The 20,198-nt window shown below is 44.7% G+C and overlaps 1 protein-coding gene across 6 annotated transcripts in view; it reads left to right on the plus strand.

Moving 5' to 3' along the window:
* Nucleotides 1-20,198, plus strand: part of ASAP1 (ArfGAP with SH3 domain, ankyrin repeat and PH domain 1) — a 367,393-nt gene that overhangs the window by 20,594 nt on the left and 326,601 nt on the right. For 5 of the 6 annotated variants that reach the window (XM_036890485.2, XM_036890480.2, XM_057497737.1 and 2 more), the window contains exon 2: nt 14,053-14,138. In XM_036890485.2, the coding sequence (XP_036746380.2) occupies nt 14,080-14,138 (59 nt within the window). In that variant the 5' untranslated portion in view covers nt 14,053-14,079. Of the gene's footprint in view, nt 1-14,052; nt 14,139-20,198 lie in introns of those variants that run through there. The other variant, XM_057497738.1, reaches the window with a different exon arrangement.

Consider the following 20,198-nt stretch of genomic DNA (forward strand, 5'->3'; position numbering starts at 1 on the left):
TGATGCAACATCCAGAGGAAGAGAGAAAATACCATTTCTAAACCTCGTCTAGAAGATTGAGAAACATCTTTCCCAGAAGCTTCCAGCTTCCAATCTCCTTGACCCAAATTGGGCCACGTGCCCCTTTTAAACTAATTACTGGCAAATTGCTGGGCTGGTTTTGAACCAGTTGGGCCCACAACGGGGAACCGCAGCAACATGCCCTTCCTGGGAGAAGGGGAATCCCAGGTGAAATCAGAAATGAGGAAGGACGCTGGGCAGACACCCGCAGTGCCTTTCCTAGGGAATTCCTTAGAACATCTGTCTGACTAAAGCCCACGTTTTTTCCACTCCAGCACGCAGCATGCCAGGGGCCAGCCAGACCAGAAGCATCCTGGAGGTGTTTCCACCGTCCATGCTTGGCCTGGTGATGGGCTGAGTCATGCTGGGCCAGGGGTCTCCCAGCCCCTGTCGTCCCTCCTCTGGCCCACATCTGTAAGGATTTCAGGGTGTGAAGCCCAACTCTGTCCAGACCAGAGGTCTGAGCTCAACCAGGAGTTCAGGAGTTGGGGACTTTGTAGGTTTTGTCCCAAAAGACCGAATTTTAACAACCCACCTGTTGTAGGATTCCGTTTATATGGAATGTCCAAAAGGGCAAATCTAGAGAGACAGAAAGCTACACTGTGCTTCTCCAGGAGTGGGTAGAGGGTAGAATGGACAGTAAATGCTGATAGGGTGAGGTTTCTTTTTTGGGCCATGAAATTCCAAAATCGATTATTGGGGATGGTTGTACCACTCTGAATTTTATTAAAACTGTTGAATTGTACACTTCAAGTTGGTGAATTGTATGGTACATGGATTTTATCTCAACAAACCTATTCCTATTACAGAAAAAAAAAAGACATAAAAAGCTCGGTCTACTTCCATTCTCTTTGTTTCACTTGAAGTTGATGGCTACTTTATTTCCTAATAATAAAAATTATCTGTAGCTTACACCATGTTTTCTTTCCTTCCTTTCCCCGCCTCCCTTCCCACCCACTTTCCCCTGGTTTCCTTTGGATCAGTCCTCTTCTTGCCTTAGTCTGTGTAGATCCTGTGCACCTGACCCAAACCTGTACCCAAATGGGTAACACGAGCAATACCCAGCCAATCGCGTGTGCCAGTCCCCCACCACAAACGTTAGTTCAAGGATGCGCACATGAGATTTTTATGAGAACTACTGGGAAAGAGAGGCTTTCCTTCCGCAGGGATTGTTGAGCTGTGGCTGGACATCACCCTGAAGGCCTGGGGCTCCCAGGGGGAGGCCTGCCTGAAGTACCATCACCAGTCCTCCAGGAATGCAGAGCCAGCGTAGGGGGAGAGGAGCCGCTCCTGCACCACAGCCTCTGAGGCCTGAAGCTAACCATGCCCAGAATTACATTTGTCACTGCACTTTTCAGTTCTGTCAGCCTTTCGGTACCCCCCAACTTTTTTTATGAAGCCAGTATTTGTTGGGATTTCTGTCCCATGAAATAAGTCCAGGTGTGGCTTCTGCAAACTTGGGTTCTCCAGGCTTGCACGATTCAGATCACTGCTTTCCAGAAACCTCAGTGCCGGAGGGACTGCTCTTTCCGCCTGCATCTCTTGTATCAGAACAAGCCAAGAACACTGCTTCCCCAGAGGAAACAGAATGACGCGGGAACATCCCGACCCAGCACATGAAGTCCTTTCTAAGGGCTGCTGGATGGGCATCTGGGGACGGCCCAGGGGCCTTTCCGTGTGCCTTCAGGGAACGGCCTGCGCGCCTACAGGCCCGCTTGTCTGTGTGTGTGCGTGCAGCGGGACACGGATGTGTACTGGGAGCTGTGTCCTTTGGAGCTGGTGAGGGGTCCCCTCTTCTGCTCGGGCTGCCACGTTGCCAGAGTGGGATGTCTCAGATGCTCTGTCTCTTTGGCTCCCAGGTCTTTGACAGTTGTGGGATTGAGGCATTGATTACTGTTTCACCGCAGTGGAACCTGAGGCTTTGAGGAACCTATGGATTTTCCATGAGATTGTTTTGTCTTCAAAGCAGGTGGCCGAGCCAAGTCTGCTGTCACTTTGGAACATTAATACTCTTGCCTCAGACTAGTCCCTGTGGTTCTTTGTCATTCAGGGAAAATAGGGTTGGGAAAGGTGTGAAGCCTTGATTTCTAAGAGAACTTTGGATCACACCAGGCCCAGAAGATGATACTCAGGATAACCTAGATGGGAGACAGTTGCAAAGCAAGAAACCTGAAGGGACTGTTTAACTGGTAATGACTGGTTGGTAAATGGACTTTGATGGGAAGCCAAAGTATGCTTAGCAAATCTGGACATGTGGGTGTTTAGGTAGTCATTCATTCATTCAGTCAACAAACATTTACTGAGCCAGATACTATACCAGCTGCTGGGTCTTCTGATTTCCCTGAATTCTTCTCGAGCAGCACAGAGATGGGAGGTGGGACTGCTTTGCTTACAACTCTGTCGTGCTTGCCTGGGTGATTTTCCAAGGGCTTTGCAATCGAGTGGGCATCTTGGTGTCTGACTCCAGTGGCAGCCACACTGAGTGGTGAGGGAGTGGCCTCAAGCCTGCAGTGAGCCATCAGGCATAGCATCCTGCCCTTTAGAGACAGTTTCAGCTGTGAAATAGAAGATTTAAATCTTTCTTAGAAGGGAAGAGCCTTGACTCTGGGGAAACTTCATTTTGCAAAAAGTCTTATAGACATTGGTTGGTCCTTCTAGGTTTACAGGCAGTAAAATTCCTAAGAAGCAAAATGATATCCAGAAAGAAGTTTGAAGATTGGGGTGGCCCCAACCGTGGTGTCCCCAGTCACAAGGTTTTCTCTGGAGAAAGCTGAAAGGTAGTTTCTTCCAGGACTTCCTGTTTGACTGGGGGGCAGGGGGTGTTGAGTATGAAAGTGGAGTTTAGATCACTTGAGTATTTCCCTGTAGTTTAAAAGGAACCCCTATTTCCCATTTTGACAACTCATACAAAATGTTTTTGATACTTCCCTTGTTTGTTTGGATACCATTCTGACCATATATTTAGTCACCAGGTATGTATGAACCACCTATAAAGCATGTTGTTTCATCATGTCAGGTGACTTTGTTATTGTGTCTCTGCCTGCAGGAAAGAGATGAAACTACTGAGTCAGGCCCCTCTCTGTAGCCACGCCTGCCTTCCTTTTCCAGACTGTCCTCTCCCTCTTTCAAAGCCATCTTCTTCCAGGAAGCCTTCCTTGATTGAATGGCCCTCTAACCATGCAGCCAATACTGCGTGTGCCTGCTGCATGTCAGCCCCTGTGCCAGGGCCTTAGGGATCAAGAGTGGAGATTTAGGAAGGAAGACCTCATGGTCCCTGTCCTGGAGGAACTTCTGATACTGTGTGTTCATGGAAGTGATACTAGCCTTTGTATGTGGAGGTTTCCAGTATGCGCCTGCAGTTGGATCAGTGTGGCATTTTGATGCTATTTCCTATTTTAGCACAAACTTATTCAGATTGTAAATCACCTGAGGGAAAGTGTCAACTCATCAAAAAGTACTTACTGTGTTATTATGCTATGCCCATTATTCATTAACTAACAGATGACTCATTTATTCTTCAACTGTGTATCCAGTCCTAGAATTTGGAACCCCTGTGCACTGTTGGTGGGATTGTAAAATGGTGCAACCTCTGTGGAAAACAGTATGACAGTTTTTAATAATTAAAGATAGAACTATCATATGATGCAGCAACTCCACTTCTGGTTTGTATCCCAAAGAATTGAAAGCAGGATCTCACAGAGATATTTGCACAGCCACATTCATGGCAGCATTATTCACAATAGCTACGCTAAGAGGTGGGAGCAACCCAAACATCCATTGATGGATGAATGGATAAACAAAGTGGTAGATCCATAAAATGGACTGTCATTCAGGCCAGAAAGGAATGAGACTCTAACATCCTTAAAAAGGAAGGAGATTCTAACCTTGAGGACATTATGCTGAATGAAATAAGAGAGTCACAAAAAGACAATTACCGTGTGATTCCACTTATATGAAGTCCCAAAAGTAGTCAAACTCATAGAGACAGAAAGTAGAATGGTGGTCGCCAGAGGCTGGTGGGAAGGGATATGGGGAGGACAATTTCAGTTGTACAAGATGAAAAGATCTGATGTACAAAATGTGCATATGCTACAGCTACTGACCTGTACACTTAAAAATGGTTAAGTCGGTAAATTTTAAGTTACATGGGTTTTTTTGCCACAGTAAAAATTTTTTTAAATAAAAATATCCAGTTCTTTAGAACAGACATATTCTAAGTACTGAGAACTTTTTGGTAAACAGGCCAGACAGAGCCCCTCACCTCATGGACCCTCAGTGCGGTAAGCACCTACTGTGTACCAGGAATGGCACAATGACCCCAGGACTTAGTGGCTGACTCTCCCCCCTGTAAGGATGGGGAAGTGGAAGCTGAGCGTGGAAATGACTTGGCCATTTCCCCAGAATGAGAGCCATGTGCAGGGGTGGGAGGGCTTGGAACCTGGGCCAGGGGACCGGCCTGGCAGGGGACTGCGGTGATTCAGACACTCTGGGCAGGCTGGTTTGGCACTCAGGTGCAGGGTGCCTGGGAGCATGGCTCAGCAGGCAGATGTGGTGACAGCTGTCAGCACTGTCAGCAAACCGGTCAGCAGGCATTTGTTCAACTAAAGCTCTTAAGCTGTGGCTTTGAACTTGCTGCTCTGTTCCCCTTCCTGTCTTCTCTGTTTGGTGTCCTCCCATTCATCCCTCAAAACCTGACGCTGTTCCCATCTCCCTCGTGGAGCCTCTCTGTGTCCGATCCTCTGTATTATTTCTATACTTTGTGCCAACATCCATTTTTGCAGGTACTGGCAACTACTGATTGACTTTTCTGCTTTATGCTGGAAGGAGGTGCCCAACATGGATTTATATCTAATGGCATCTGTTGAGTTGTTGTAGGAATGAATGAATGAATGAATGATGAATGAATGAATGAATGGCAAAATAGAAGATGGAGTCAAATATTTCATTGTTTTACAGTATAATGGACATTGTGTTGTTAACCTGTGGACTGACAAGTGAGGAATTCACTTCCTTTTCTCACTAAAAGTACAAATTGGCAGAAATTCCAAGTCATGATAGAGGGGGACCCGTGGGGTGAAACCTCATTCCTGGGCAGGTGTACTTTGATGGATTCTTTGGGTGGTCAGAGGAGAGTATTTGGGCTCCTCATTTCTAAATTTATAGCCTTCTAAAGACTGTTTTGGGCTTTAACTAGATGAGCTTTGAACATTTCTCAGATACACTTTTCTTTCCTTTGATTCTGAGATGCCTTTGATTGCAACATGCATTCTTAACATCATCACAGCGTTGGAGGAGAAGACAAAAGCTCTGCCACGTTACATTTCACTGAGAGTAAGACACTGTGTTTCAGGAATGGTAAAATGTGAAAATACGCCTGTCATGGAATGGAAGGAATATGTGATTACAAAGAGTGTTGTCAGATTGGGTTGCTGGGTGCTTGATGCTGATGAGACCTACTCCAGGAGTCAGGGGTAAGCTTGAGCGGGAGGCTGGGCTTGCAAGCTTGCTACAGGTCTTCTTTCAAGTTCTAGTACTGGGGGGAAAATATCCATACGACAGAGACCTGTCTCCTGAGGCTGCCCCTGCTCTGAAAGCCTTGTGAGATTTAAAGCGAAGAGGAGTCTTTTGAAGTCAGAAAGATCTAGGTTCCACTTACTGATTGTGAAAACCCTAGCAAGATGCTCATCCTGTGTTAGCCTCAGTTTGCTTCTCTGAAATGGAACAGTAATAACACTGTCTCCTGGGCCGTTACAAGGATTAAAGAAGTTACTGATTGTGTGGTGTCTGATACACATGGGAAGCGTGCAGTATAAGCTGGCATATTGCTTTTTTCAATTATTATTAATCCAGCAGAGCTGTTATCTCCTCTGTAACATAGGGGTTGTAATGACAGCTGTACTTCTCACTATTCAAGGCCAGATGAAGATTCACCACAATTGCAGGTGGCAGAGTGCCTGGTACCCACACAAGGCCTGTGTGGTGCCTAGTGGGCATTTAACAGTGGGGCTTCCTACCAGGAAATGAACACCTTTCCACACTAAGTCCTCTCTATCCTGATCCCTTTCCATTGGGAGGGTGGAGGTCAGGACCCTGGGTGCTGCTTCCAGGTCTTAGTTGTGTACTGCCTGACTCCCAGTGGACAACATCATGATGACCAGGTATAGGAACTGTGTCTGAGAAGCTGCCACACTGGGGCCCTGGGCTGCTGATGTCCTCGTAGCTCTGGGTTGTTGTGATTGTGGCAGTTGTCCATACATCTGCTCTGTGCTAGTACTTCTCACATCCTTGTCCGAGGGCTGCATCTGGGGCTATTAGTTCCCTGCACTTCCAGCCTGCCACTTGGTGGCTGAGAGCAAGCTCTTGGGCAAAAAGTCTCAGGTGTTGCTTGCAGTAGGATGCACTTGGCCTTTCATGCATCAAGGCCTGGTGCACGGGCACCGTTATAGTCTGCTGCCATCTCAGATTTCCAGCAGAAGACACAGGCTCACAGAAGTGAAGTTCATTGCCCAAAGCCACACAGCACTTAAGTGGGCGAGCCAGTGTTGGAGTGTAAGTCTTCCTGCTCCAGAGGCTGTCCTCTTTCCCCTGCATGGGAAATTCCCCCGACAGGGGCTGCCTGCTGCTCCTTCTCCTACACAGTGAGCAGGGGAGAGGCTGCACAGATGACTCTGTGCTCAGCATGCTCACTGAGAGTAAACACATGATTGTTTGAAAGGACCTTGATCACATTTTTAAAACAGTTGGTAGCACAACAAACCCTGGGCACCCACAGCTTTCACATTCCATGCTTGCCGTTCTTCCCGGGGGTCCCTACAGGCAATGTGTAATTTTGTGGCGGCACAGACTGAGCTGCGTCTGATTTTGCTGTTGTTAGGAGCAGGTCACATGGTTGGTGGGTTAGCCTAGCTGGCTTCCCAGCCCGTGGCTTGCAGGGTTACTTGGTTGTTCTCGCTTCCGCTCACTGAGGTTGTTTGTCTGGCATTCACTTATTTTCAGATTCACAAAATTTTCAGGATGCAACTTTTTAAAATGATGAGGATTTCTTATATTTACCTATAGTATGTAGGTTCCAACCTATAGTATGTGGGTTCAGTGGCACCAGTACTTTGCCTTTTTCTCATCACACGTGAGGTTATTTGATTAAAATCTGATTCTCTTGAACATGGGCTCTAAGCAGAGAGCATGGCTGTTTTGCTAACTGTTATTATATCCTTGACATTTAGCTTAATCAACATTTTTTTCAATAAACGAATGGGTGAATGGATGCATTTCCCCAGCAAGTGATCGATCACATTACAGGGAGCTCTGCCAGTGGGAAATAGCATGCAGTGGTCACTTCATCAGTGTTTGCAAGGCAGGTCCTCTGCCACTGTGCTCAGACCCAGGCCAGGTCACCTAGGACAGCTCGTCCTGTCTGTGTTACTGTTACCGTCTCCACCCCTCTGCTGGACTGGGAGCTTCACCCACGTGACGTCAGCTGCTCACTCTCCGGCCCAGCAGCCAGGGCTCCCAGGGAGCTGGATAGAAGGCGTGTGGTTGCAGTCACCATGAATTTATGATCCAGCAAGACAGTGGCTCCGGTCTTTTAGATCGTGGGTCCTTCACCGTGACCCCTTCTTTGGAGAGGAGAGACCCAAACCATCTTTGATTGTTACTTGATTCGATTATTTGATTTTATTATTATCGAGTGAGGCAGGGGGCAGGGGCCCAGGCAAAGGTCCAGTGGTATCAGCGTTGTTAGGCAGAACATGTCAATCTTCCTAGGTTTTCTTGGGGCAGGCTTCCGCACTCCTGCCACAGGTACGCAGGGCTCCTCAGAGGGGGTAGGGAGGTAAGACTTGTCTACTTGTGGATGTGGAAACAGGGAGCTAGTAGTTGGTCTGAATCCTCATGACCGATTCAGACAGTCTTGGCATTCACCATTCAAGCATCACAGCAGGAGAGGTTTGACTGATCTATTTGAAACAAACAGAAAATATTACAAAACAGGACATATTTAATCATAATCCATGCTGCTTTGCTTATTGTGAGTAAAGGCCTGAGATTTGAAGTCAAGCTGTTCCAAGTTTGAATCCTGAATCTGCTGCCACCAAGTAGCTGTGTAACCACGTTAGGGGACTTTTGGGAGTCTCAGTTTTCTCATCTGTGAAATTCAGACACAGCCATTGAGTTGTCTTAACTTGCAGGGTTATGGGGAGAATTGAATGAGATAATGAATGTGCCTACGTACGAAATGCTCGGTAGGGGTTGCTCATGTTGTTGTCATTGCTATTATTGTAAGTGCTGTAAAAGTTCATAAATGGATAGGTTGTGTGAGCTAGGAAGATTGGAGAAGCTTCTTGGAAGAGGGAATTTCAAGTGGGAATAGACAAATTGGGCTTCTAATAGGTAAGAGGAAGGTTGACATAAATATCTATTCAGGCTATTTTCTTTAGGTTCTTCATTTTCCCAGTACAACTTCTACAGAACAGGAAAGGATAACATCAGTAAATAGGGAGAAATTGTTTGCTGTGATGTTATGGGGAAAAAAATTGTCCAAGCTATAACCAGCTGCAGATGACTCAGGAACTCATAACATCCTCTATAAAAGGATACGAATCCCTATATCCATGAAGTCACTCCTGTTGAATAAGACTGAGCACCTGTGTGGGGATTGGCAGTAAAAAAGGGTTTATGTATCAAATGATTTATATCCCTTATTCCTGCATGGCATGCAGGAATTGCTGTCTGACTGGCATACTGTGCGTCACAGAGTTTCAATGAAAAAAGCAGAAATGTGGGTGGATAAAAAATGTGATGCTTGATGGTAATGAATTCTGGTTCACTCTACCAGGTAGTTACTTTAAATCTTCCATCACTGGTAGCAGTGGGGAATGAGAGGTTCTAAAGAAGAGCATAGGAGTTGGCAGCACACATTCACTCACTCCTCTGACATATATTTATTGGGTACCTATTTATAGATGCTGTGAGTTCCCTGCCTGTATTTTAGAGCACACCCTGGAAGGCCCTGCAGACAACTGCCTGTTCCCAAGGAGGACCTGCTGCAGCTCTGTCGCAGGCCATCCCCTGCTGTGCTGGGCCAGTTAGGCTGGGCAGTTGGTGCATAAATGCCCCAGCTAGGTGGCAATTCTGAGGTGCATTCTCCTCCTGGGGTGTCCCTGGTGGGATTGAGTCCCATGTGCCTAAGCAGTAACCTGCATAACCTTGGACAAGTTTCCTTAACCTCTGAGTTTCAGCTTCTGGTAGGATGCTTGTGAGGGTTAAATGAGACAGTAATATCACTATACCACTACTACTTGCCATTGGTCGAATTCTGGGAACCAAGCATTTTGCTCAGGGCTTTAACTGTATTATCTTAGCCATTCTCACAGTGACGGTGGGAGGTAGGTTTAATTATCCCAGTTTTAAAGGTGAGGATGCCAAAAATCAAATGAGTATTCATATTTGAACTGACTGTTTATAGTTCATAATGCATGAGCAAAACCGAAAGTTTCTGTGATGACTGCCCTTGTACTGTTCACCATGTAACTTATTCACTATGTAAGAATTTGTTCTCCATGTAAGAACTTGTTCATTATGCTTCAGAAGATTGGAGACTGATGAAAATTAGGCTTGGGGTGGATTAATGATTGTGCATTGAGCATTGACGCCCCTATACAGAATTTTATTGTTGTTAACAACCATTTGATCAATAAATATGAGAGATGCCCTCACAAAAAAAAAAAAAAAAAAAAAGTGCACACTTCCAATTGTAAAATAAATAAGTAACCGGGATGTAATGTATAGCATAAGGAATATAGTCAAAATATGGTAACAACTTGGTATAGTGATAGCTGGTAGCTAGAATTATCATGTATATAAATGTTGAATCACTGTGTTGTACACCTGAAACTAATGTAATACTGTGTGTCAACTACCCTTCAATAAAAAATAATTATCTACAAAAAAAAAAAAAAAAAGGTGAGGACACCGAGAATGAAAGCATAAGTAACTCACCAAAGAGCCATAATCTGAGTTCTAACCCTGGTGCATTTGTTCCAAGGGCCAACTTTTAATAATAAGCCAACCTGTTAAGAGTACAGGATCTGCCAAGGAAGCTATTATTGTTATTATTATTATTATTATTAGCAGCAAGTGCCCAGCATATAATAGGCATTCTATACTTGCTGAATTTTAAAAAATAATGAATGAATGAATGTTAGTTCCTTGAGATCATGAGTTTTCTTTTGTTCTTGGCTCTGGTTTAAGTAGCAAGAACATGTAGGTGCCCAACAAACATTTGTTGAATGAATGGATGCAAAATGGAATTGTTTTAGTTACTGGTAGTTCTGTGGTTCTAAGTCTCATTAATTGAAATGCATTATTTGTTTCATCCTAAAAATCAATCCCTAAACAGGAAATAGCCTTAAAATTCTAACAATATTTATCTCTAGGTGTTGGGATAATGACAGATTTTTAGCTTTATGTCTTAATATATTTCTTGATGGACCTAGATTACTTTCATACTTGGAAAGGAATCATCTCTGTTTGAAAAAAAAGCAGTCTCAAAGCATAAATGGGTCTAAAAGCAGAGTGGGTGAGACACCAACATATACATAGATGCTGACCTAATTTGAGTTAGGTTCAGAGTCTAGGGAGGAGGATGTGAAGTGACTTTGGTGTCCCACCTCACACAGCTTTTTCACACACCAACCCTCTGGAGGGGTGCACCAGTCTAGTGACGTAAGCCCCTTAGAAGTAGTGGCCTCATTGCACAAACAAGGGAAGTCATGCTAAAAAGACTCACTGACCAGGACGGGGCTCTGCTTAGGGGCAGAGCTGGATTGGAATTCAGGGCATTTGACTTGCAGCCAAGTGGCCTGTCCATACTGTTCTAGCAGCCTCTTATCAAGGCCCATTAAAGGAAATGGGACAAGAGTGGAGGTGGGTTGGTGGACTAGACTCATGTGACAGCTGTCTCAGCATCTACAGGACTTTTGTGGAAGGCAGTGCTGGCTTGGACTTTTTTGGTCAAATGACCTGAGCTGGAATCCCAGTCCTGCCACACACTATCTTGAACACATTATTTCATATCTCTGAGCCTTTATTTTCTCATCTGTCAAGCTGGTTCAATGTTGCCTACTTTGCAGGATTATTGTGCCGGTCAAATTGGTACTGAGTAGGTGCTATTCTACAAGAGGTGGCTCTGCTGATTGCCATCACTCCCGTGCTGTCTGTGTGCGGGCTTTCGTTTTCTCTAGCCCCTGTAGATACTCATTGGTGTCTGTAAACTGGTGTTCCCCAGTGTATTAGTCATTTTTAACCAGGTAGCAAAACCCTCACAATGGCAGTGGCTTGCTTGACAGCAGATACTTATTTTCATGCTCATGGGTCTGTGGGTTGATTGTGGTTTGGCTAATCTAGGTTGGGCCTGGCTTGCTCAGGCTGGCTTCTGGTTGGGTTCAGATCTGTTCCACATGTCATCAGTCTGGGGTCCAGACTGAAAAGTAGCAGCTGACAGGGAACTCCTGGTGCGTCGCATGAGTTTAAGAGGGATAGTCTTGGAACCAGCACATTGTCACATTCTATCCGCATTCCTGTGCTTAAACAAGTCAATCATCCAGTCCAGGATCCAGTGGAGCAGGAAAATAAACATCACCCACTATAGGGGGACGTACTACAAAATATGTGACAAAGGGTGTGGAGGTACAATTAAAATTCAGGGTGGAGCGAGGAGCTAGGAGCAGTGATCCAGTCTATACACTGTCTCGGCTTGCACACTTGGGTGAAGCATGGAAAGCAAAGGAAGAACAAGTTGAGGGTGGGCTGGGAGAGGCATTAATTATTTATGCCAACAATAGGGCCTTTTTTTTTCGTAGAAGTAGACTGAGAAAAGTGGAGATCAGGAGGTGAATGTTACAGGAAGATCATGGCCAGTGATTTGGAGGGAGAGCCTGTGTTTATTCTTGTGCTGGCACCTCACTGCCTTGATTGCTGTAGCTTTGTAGTGGGTTTTGAAGTTGGGAAGTGTGCGCCCTCCAATGTCCTTGTTTTTGAAGATCATTTTGGCTGTTCTGAGTCCATTCATTTCCATATGAGTTTTAGGACAAGACTGTCATCTCCCCATCTAATTTAAATGTGTGATTCAAGGGTTAGGAAGATATAGTCAAGGAAGTGGTTCAATCATCTATCCAACAAATACTTATTAATATTGTGGTGGGCACTGTGTGGTCAGTGCTAGAAATACAGTAATAATAGTCATAACATAGTCTTTATACTCACATAGCTTATAATAGAATCAAATCAACAGATGTGAATCAATCTTCACATTAATAAATGCATAATTATGAGTGAAAACAGAGAATATCCTTAATTGAATTTAGAGGAGCAGGAACAGTATCCCTGAGAAAGTAAGATTTAAGGAAGTATAGGAGTTAACTAGGCAGAGATGGTGAGTGGGGAAGCCTAGAGGCAGAGGGAAGAGCATGGGCGCAGGACCTAGGGCATAAGGACCCTGGTAAGTTCAGGATCTGAGAGGTCATGGGGTGCGGCAGTGAGCCCCTGGGCAAGATGAGGCCAGAGAGGTGGGCAAGAGTCAGACCATGTTAATGATTGGAATTTTATCCTAAAGCACTAGAAGCCACTGAAGAAATGTTAAGCTGGGGGTGGGGAGGTAGGGGATGACACCATCAGACTTGTGTTTTAAAAATTTCACTCTGCATATTGGCCAGTTGTAAAGTGTGGACCTTTTTTGGATCTGGATTTTTTAAAAACAATTATTAAAAAAAATTATTTGACATTTATGGATGGGCTCTTAGAAATCTGAACACTGGATATTTGATGATATCAAGGAATTATTATAATCTTTTTAGGTGTGCTAATGGGCTTGCAGTTCTATTTTGTAAAAGACCTTATCTTCGAGATACATGCTGTACTATTTACCACTGGACTGATAAGATGTCTGGAAGTTTCTTCCAAATAATAATGTGGGGAGGGGAGGGCTAGGGTGTGCCCAGGGTGGGGTTGATTCTGAGTTGATGTTGGTTGGGGCTGGCAGTGGGCATATGGGGTTCATATACTCATCTCTGTTTTTGTGTCTTCAAAATTCTACATAATAAAAGCTAAAAAAAGAAAAAGATTATCCTGGCTTCAGTGTGAGTGGCTAGATTTTGGAGGGAGAAACGGTGACAAGAGGGTGACCAGTTAAGAGACAGTTTTGTGGCCCAGGTGGGAAGGAGGTGGTTGGTCGTTGGTCGGTAGAGATGGAGAGAGACACGACTGGGGATGGATTGGATGCGTGGTTGGGAAGATGGTGGGTTGAGAGTGTCCCTCGGCTCCTGGCCCTGGATGGAGGTGCTGGAGAAGGACCAGGCAGGTCCTTTGGCTCATCTTGTTTTCACACCCCACCTCTGCTTCCCCTCCATGCTGCAAATATTGAAGCTGTTCCCTTATGTAACATTATCCCAGACTTCCTGTGCTCTGTGCACTCAGCAATTAATTAAGCTTTGGTATGCTTGAATTAATTAAAATCCTCTTAGGTTCAGAGGGGCTGTCTTGAAATATGTATAGTCATGTAAGTCTGTCTCCTTCCTGGGGCTGGTCCCTTTGCTGGGGGAACACCTCTGCTTTCCCATGGGCACACAGCTGCATGGGTCGGTCCGTCGGTTGGTCTGTCGCACCTGTCAGCGCACTTTAATTTCATGTTTAGGAGCCTAAGTCTAGAGAAGTTAATGACTTGTAAATTGCTCTCCAACGTAAAGCTAGAAATAGAATGCAAGATGGATTCCTGAGCACTTGCACAGATTCAGCAGTGGAGATATCGGCCCCAGAGGTTGGTGAAGTAGTGGTTTCCGGGCTGCTTTCCTTCACATTCCTGGACACCACTCTGTGGTGTAGGAACGTCCCTCACAAGGATGCCGGCCTCCAAGTGAAATCATGTGTTGGTCTGAGACAATGTCTTCTGCCCAGTCCCGCTGGATGATGCTTGTCACCTTCTCTCCTGCCCCCATCCAGGTAATTTTCGGATGTGACGGCTGAGACATGAGATCTTCAGCCTCCAGGCTCTCCAGTTTTTCGTCGAGAGATTCACTATGGAATCGGTGAGTGGCCATAGCACATCTTGTCCTGACAGCCCAGGCTGGTAAAGGTAGAGGGATTCTTTTTGGGAGTTGAAATGCAAAATTTGACCAAACTCAAATGCCAGAATCTGATAAGAGACACCATGGGTTTGAATATTAGTGACAGACTGATTTCTGGCCTTTGTAGAGCTGTAGACTTTGCAAAGTGTTTCCTATCACATTACCTGTCTCCTTTATGCAGAAGGAGAGGTGGTGGGGTGGTGGTACCAGAATGAAGGCAGGAAGAGCAACAGTGATGACACTGCCAGCAATAATAGGCGCTATTTTAGCTGAGTGGCCCTTTAGAAACATGATTTGATTCAATCCACCCAACAATCCTGCCAGGTAGGAATTACTACATTCATTTTACGGAAAAGAACTTGCCCAGTTGGATTTGAAGTCAATTCCAGGCCTCCTGCCCTTTTCCTTCTGTGCCATGTTACCTTTTGGTTATAGGTGTGATCTGCCCCATTGTACAGCTGGAAATACTGAGGCCTAGCCTAGGAACACATGATGGAGTCTATGGAGTCTGATCTGAGTGGATAGTTTGTGTTAGAAGATGATAAAAAATTAGACTGGACAGGAAGAGCCATGAAAGCTAGTCAGAGAAAACTCATAGGTTCTGAGGATCTTAAGTTGCCAGGGTGACTTGACAGTGGGCTGATAAGTGCTGGCTGGCATTTCCCAGAAGTCAACTTGGTATGGTGGAAGGAGCATGAGTGCTGGAGAGAGTGGTAGAATTCTGGTTCTGCCACCAACTTGCTGTGTGACCTCAGGCAAGTCACTGACCTTCTCTTTTCTTCCATTTTCTTATCTGTGAAAGAGGAGCAATATTTATGTTTTAGATTTTATGTGCAGGTTAGAAAAATATATAGAGTAAAGTGCCTTGTATAAAGTGGGCATATAGATTGTAATTATTTCAAGTTTTAGGATGCAAATAGTTTTTAAGTGTAATAAGACAAGCAAAAGTATCCTGAATGGATGGGGAGAGGGGAGAAGGACATAACCTCATTCAACCACACAGATCCACATCTGCTGAAATAACACAGGTGTCCATCTCAGCTGCCTCTTTTGAGGGAAAGAGTTCCAGCATCAGCAGACAAGCTGATCACGTGAGGGTTTCATCAAAAACATAAAGCAGTTCCCTGCGTTCCCTGCTAGCCCGCACTGAGAGGGGGTCAGCTTTTCTTTTTCTCATTTGTCACTGTGACAGTTGTTGACCTATACCTGGTGTCCCGTGGAGCAGACAAGTGCAGGAGCTTGGAGTGCAGTAGAGAAGGGGAACCCACAGAAGCACAGACTTTCTGCATTTATCAGGACATAAGTCCAGAAATCGTAAGGCTTCTACTTTGTATGAATGAATGAGTGAATAAAATCATACCCTGCAACAGTGCGGTTGTCATCTGTGGGAAAGCTCCAGTCCAGGGGAGTGAACAATAACATGTTTCCCTTTTTCACCCCAAATACCACCGGGACAGCAGGAAGTAGAAAGGAATTCAGAGCTGGCAGTAGAAATCAGTAGGCCTGATTCTCAGGGTTTTCTCCATATGTAGAAATGAACCGACTGGAACTTTAGCCCCTCCTAAGCCAAACCCAGGAGAAACCTCTGTGACCTCCACCCCTCCCCACTGCCCGCTGCCTTTGCCTTTCCAAAGGTTGAGGCAGATGCCCTGCCGCCCTGTCATTATCATGCTACCAGCTGTCAGCCCAAATTGAATTTCCCTGAGCCCAGCTGATGTCCCTTTTTGGCTGCAGGGCAGGGGTCAGGAACAAATGCTGCACATGGACGGGAAATGGGTCCCTTGAGCTGAACGCAGAAGCGCTGACCTCTCAACTCTGAGCTGCATTTCTAACATTGTTGGAAGGATTGGAAAGCCTTATGATTTCTGGATGTGAAAGGAAATGTGTTTTAGAAAAATCGTATTGAAGTTCCACTGTGAAAGCCCTTTCTAAGTAATTGAGGCTGCTTAAAATTCAACTGGTTATTTCATGGCCTCGGCCATCCCTCAGTTAGACACACAAAGGAAGGAAGGAGGGCCTTACCTAGACAGAATTGGGAAATTGTGATCCTGGTCTTGTTTCTTTTCCTCCTTCCCTCCCTTCATTTTTTTTCCTTCTTTCCTTCAAGATATATTAGGCAGCTGTTATGTGCCAGGCCCTCTGCAGAATCCTGGCCAAACAGATATACGTGTGACTCATTGCAAAGCCTTCCTGAGCTTCTCGTCATTCATCTAAAAAAAGTTTATTCGTTCTGCAAAGGTTTATTGAGCATCTAATTTGCTCTGGTCTCTCAGCAAAGATAAAAACAGTTTCTCCTCCTCTTGAGTTTATACTTTATTTTTTCACATGCTCACTCAACAGGCACTTGGTGAACACCTCCTCTGTGCTGGGACTGCACCAGTTGCTGGGCTACCAAGATGAACAAAATAAAGCTGCTGCCTTGACGGAGCTAAAAAGCTAGACAGTCTTGTCTTCATCTTCTGGGGCTGCTGTAACAGAGGGCCACAAACTGGGGGGCTTAAAACAGTAGAAATTTGTCGTCCCAGTTCTGAGGCTAGACGTCCTAAATGAAGATGTTGGCAGGATTATGCTCTCTGAACCCTGTTGGGGATCACCCTTCCTGGCTTCTCAGCTTTTGGTGGTTGCCGGCTGTCCTCGGCTTGGGGAAGCGTCATTTCATTCTCTGCCTCTGTGTCTCGTGGCCTTCCTCCTGGGTGTGTCTGTCTTCTCCCTCATCAGGACACCTTCATCCTGGAGTAAAGGCCTGCCCTCCTGCAGTGTGACCTCATCTGAGTTTACATCTTAACTGTATCTGCAAAGACCCCATTTCCAGATAAACTCACATCCGCGAGTACAGGATGTCAGTATTTTGTGGGGGCACAATTCAACCCTTAACAATATATATAATGATTGAAAATTCAAGGGCACCTAGTGCGTGGTGGGTCCTGAGTATGTGTAATTGTAAGTGTGGTGGGTCCTGAGCAAGGGAATTGTCATTCCCTTCTTCCCACTTTCTCTCTGCAGCTAAAGGCTTTGCCCCATGAGGGCAGAAGCTGTTGCTCTGAGTGTTCCTAGATATTTTGCCAGGAAAGTGAGGCAGGTGTTTTCACTGTGTGCTTACAGGAAGATTCCCTGTGGTCCCAGTTGGTGAGCAGGGCTCTCTCCTGCTACTCTATTAGTTTTTGTTTCCTGTGGTTGATGAGGGGTTCATGGGGAATTCCTGTCTTGGCTGGAAGGCATGGCCCAGTGGTAAGGACCGTGGCTCCTCTCCCTCCTCCGCTCTTGCTGGTTGTACAAGCCTGGATGTGTTCTTTATCTTTCTCGGCCTCGGGTGTCTCATCTGTACCTCTCCCAGGGGTTTTGTGAAGGCCAGGTAGGTTCAAATCTATGAAGTGTTCACAAGAGCATCTGGCCTATAGATGTTTGATGCATGTTGGTGGGGATTTTTCCATGACATCTCATTCCTCCCTGAGGAGGGGTTTGCCAGCTCGTTCAACACATTCCCCTCTTTTTTGTAGACTTTTGTTCAGTGTTTAATGCTATTTACCATCATAACATTTCCCTGTGATCTTTCCTGAAGAAATGTTTTGGAAATATAGAAAACACCCTAGCACAAAGATGTCCATTACAGCCTCATTAAAAATGGTAAATAGTTGCAAACAAGATAAAAACCTGCCCTACAATGAGAGATGAGTTAACAAATTAGGGCAAAATGATAAAATACAACAAATTATGGTAAAACAATGAAAAACAATGTAGCCATTGAAATGAAGATTATGACCATTTCTGTAAAATTAGGAGAATGTGCACGATGTAACTGTCATGTAAAAAAAAGTTATTTTTGGCAAAGTGACTTATTTTCTCTGTGCCTCTCTTTCCTCATCTGAAAACAAAGACAATAATCAGTACTTTCCTCAGACATAGGATTGAGAATTAAGTGGGATAATACTTGCGAAGCACATGATCAGCACCTGGCACATACTAGGTACTCACTAAATGTAAATTGTCTTTGTTATTATTTATCATTTAGTCTAAAGCATGTGCAAAATATTCATAGAAAAATATTTAGCATAAGTAACCCAGATGAAAAACGTTTTCCCTTTTAGATATCTTATTCAAAGAGATTGCATTCTGTCAGTCAGCAAACACTGACAGCCTCTATATCAGACACTCTTTGTCCAAGGACAGGGGCTTTCAGTCTGGGAGAGTGCGTCAGAATCCCTTTTGAGGGTTTTTAAAGAAACACAGATGTTCAGAGATGCTGATTTAATGGATGTGTGGTGGGTCCTAGGCATCTGCAGTCTTAAAAAAACGTTTGCAAGTTATTTTTGATTCTCAGGGTTGATATAAGACCCAGTCATGCCCCTCAAGAAGTTTGCAAACCAGATGAGACGATAGGAACAGCAGTCACATTAAAGGTCAAGCATAAAATAAGGAGAATGTAATAGAAGTGCTACAGATTGGGGCTTTCAACTCTGGCACCCCTGCAGACTGTGAAAATAAAGAGCCTCCTGACTCCACCCCCAGACATACGGAATCGGAGCCTCCCTCTGAAGCCTTGTCAGGAGGTTCCAGTGATCCGCTAGATGGAGCTGTGTTGGTGAGGACGCAGAGTGGTAGAGCAATTCAAGAGAACCTAGAGGGTCCCTTCGGCCTGGGGTTGTCCTGCAAGCCTCCTCAAGGATATGATTCCAGGTCAAGTTTTGGACAGTGCCACCTCCCCGTCTCATCTCTGCATCCCCCTCTTTGTGCCCCCAGAACCTACCCACGGTACAGCAGCCCTGGTTGAGGGCCAGAGTTTTCCAAAAGCTCTTTTCTCAAAGCCATGAGGCTAATAGATTTATTTCTTCTGACTAGTATTGCTGAAGTTAAAAAAATATTTTTAATTCATTTATTTAAAAATTTTTAATTATGCTGAAATACAGCATAAAATTTACCATCTTAGTGATTTTTAAGTGTGCAGTTCAGTGGTACTAAGTCTGTTCACACTGTTGTGCAACCATCTCCATCCACCTCTAGAACTCTTTTCATTTTCCTAAACTGAACCTCCATTAAATAACAATTCCCCATTTCCCCCTTCCTCCAGCTGCTGGCAACCAACATTCTACTTTGTGTGTCTGTGAATTTGACTCTTCTGGGTGCCTCGTGTAAGTGGAATCATACGGTATTGGCCTCTTCGTGCCTGGCTTATCTCTCTTAGCATAACGTCTTTCAGATTCTTCATCCATGTTGTGGCATGTGTCAGAATTTCCTTTCTTTTAAGGCTTGATAATATTCCATTGTGTGTTTATGCCATATTTTGTATATCCATTCATCCATTGACAGACACTCTGGCTGCTTCCAACTTTGGTCTATTGTGAATAGTGCTATTATGAACATGCATGTGCAAATACCTTTTCAGGACCCTGCTTTCAGATCTTTTGGGTATATGCCCAGAACGTAGTGGAGTTGCTGGATCATATGGTAATATCAAATTCTGTGTTTAATTTTTTAAGGAACTGCCATATTGTTTTCTGTAGCAACTGTACCATTTTACATTCTCACCAGGAGTGCACAAGGACTCCTGTTTCTCAGTATCTTTGCCAGCACTTGTCATTTTGTTTTTGTAATTTAGCCATCCTTATGTATGTGCTGGTGAAAGCTTTAGCTGAGAAGAATCACCATCCGCTTCATATTTCATTTACGTTGTGTGGGCCAACTAAGCAATTCCCAAGCATTTGTTTAAGCTCCTGACACTGAGAATATAGACCAAATAATACATGCACGATTCCTGCCTTCAAGGTTCTTGGAGTGTGTCAGGGGAAATAAATACAGACAGGTAATTTCAGTCTAATATGATAGGTGTAATGATATATCCTTAGGTCGCATATTATGCCTTGAGTACTTTAAAATGGCAGGAAATGTTGACTGAGTTTAGCATCTTGGTGTAAAACACATGAGGTATGTCATTGAAGTGAATTTCAGAGTCCTCAATGGTTGGGCTGCCCAATGGAACTCTCAGCCTCACCCAGCAGAACTTTCTGTAATGATGGAAATACTCAA

This window comes from Manis pentadactyla, chromosome 3 (assembly GCF_030020395.1).
Source record: "Manis pentadactyla isolate mManPen7 chromosome 3, mManPen7.hap1, whole genome shotgun sequence".
NCBI lineage: Eukaryota > Metazoa > Chordata > Mammalia > Pholidota > Manidae > Manis > Manis pentadactyla.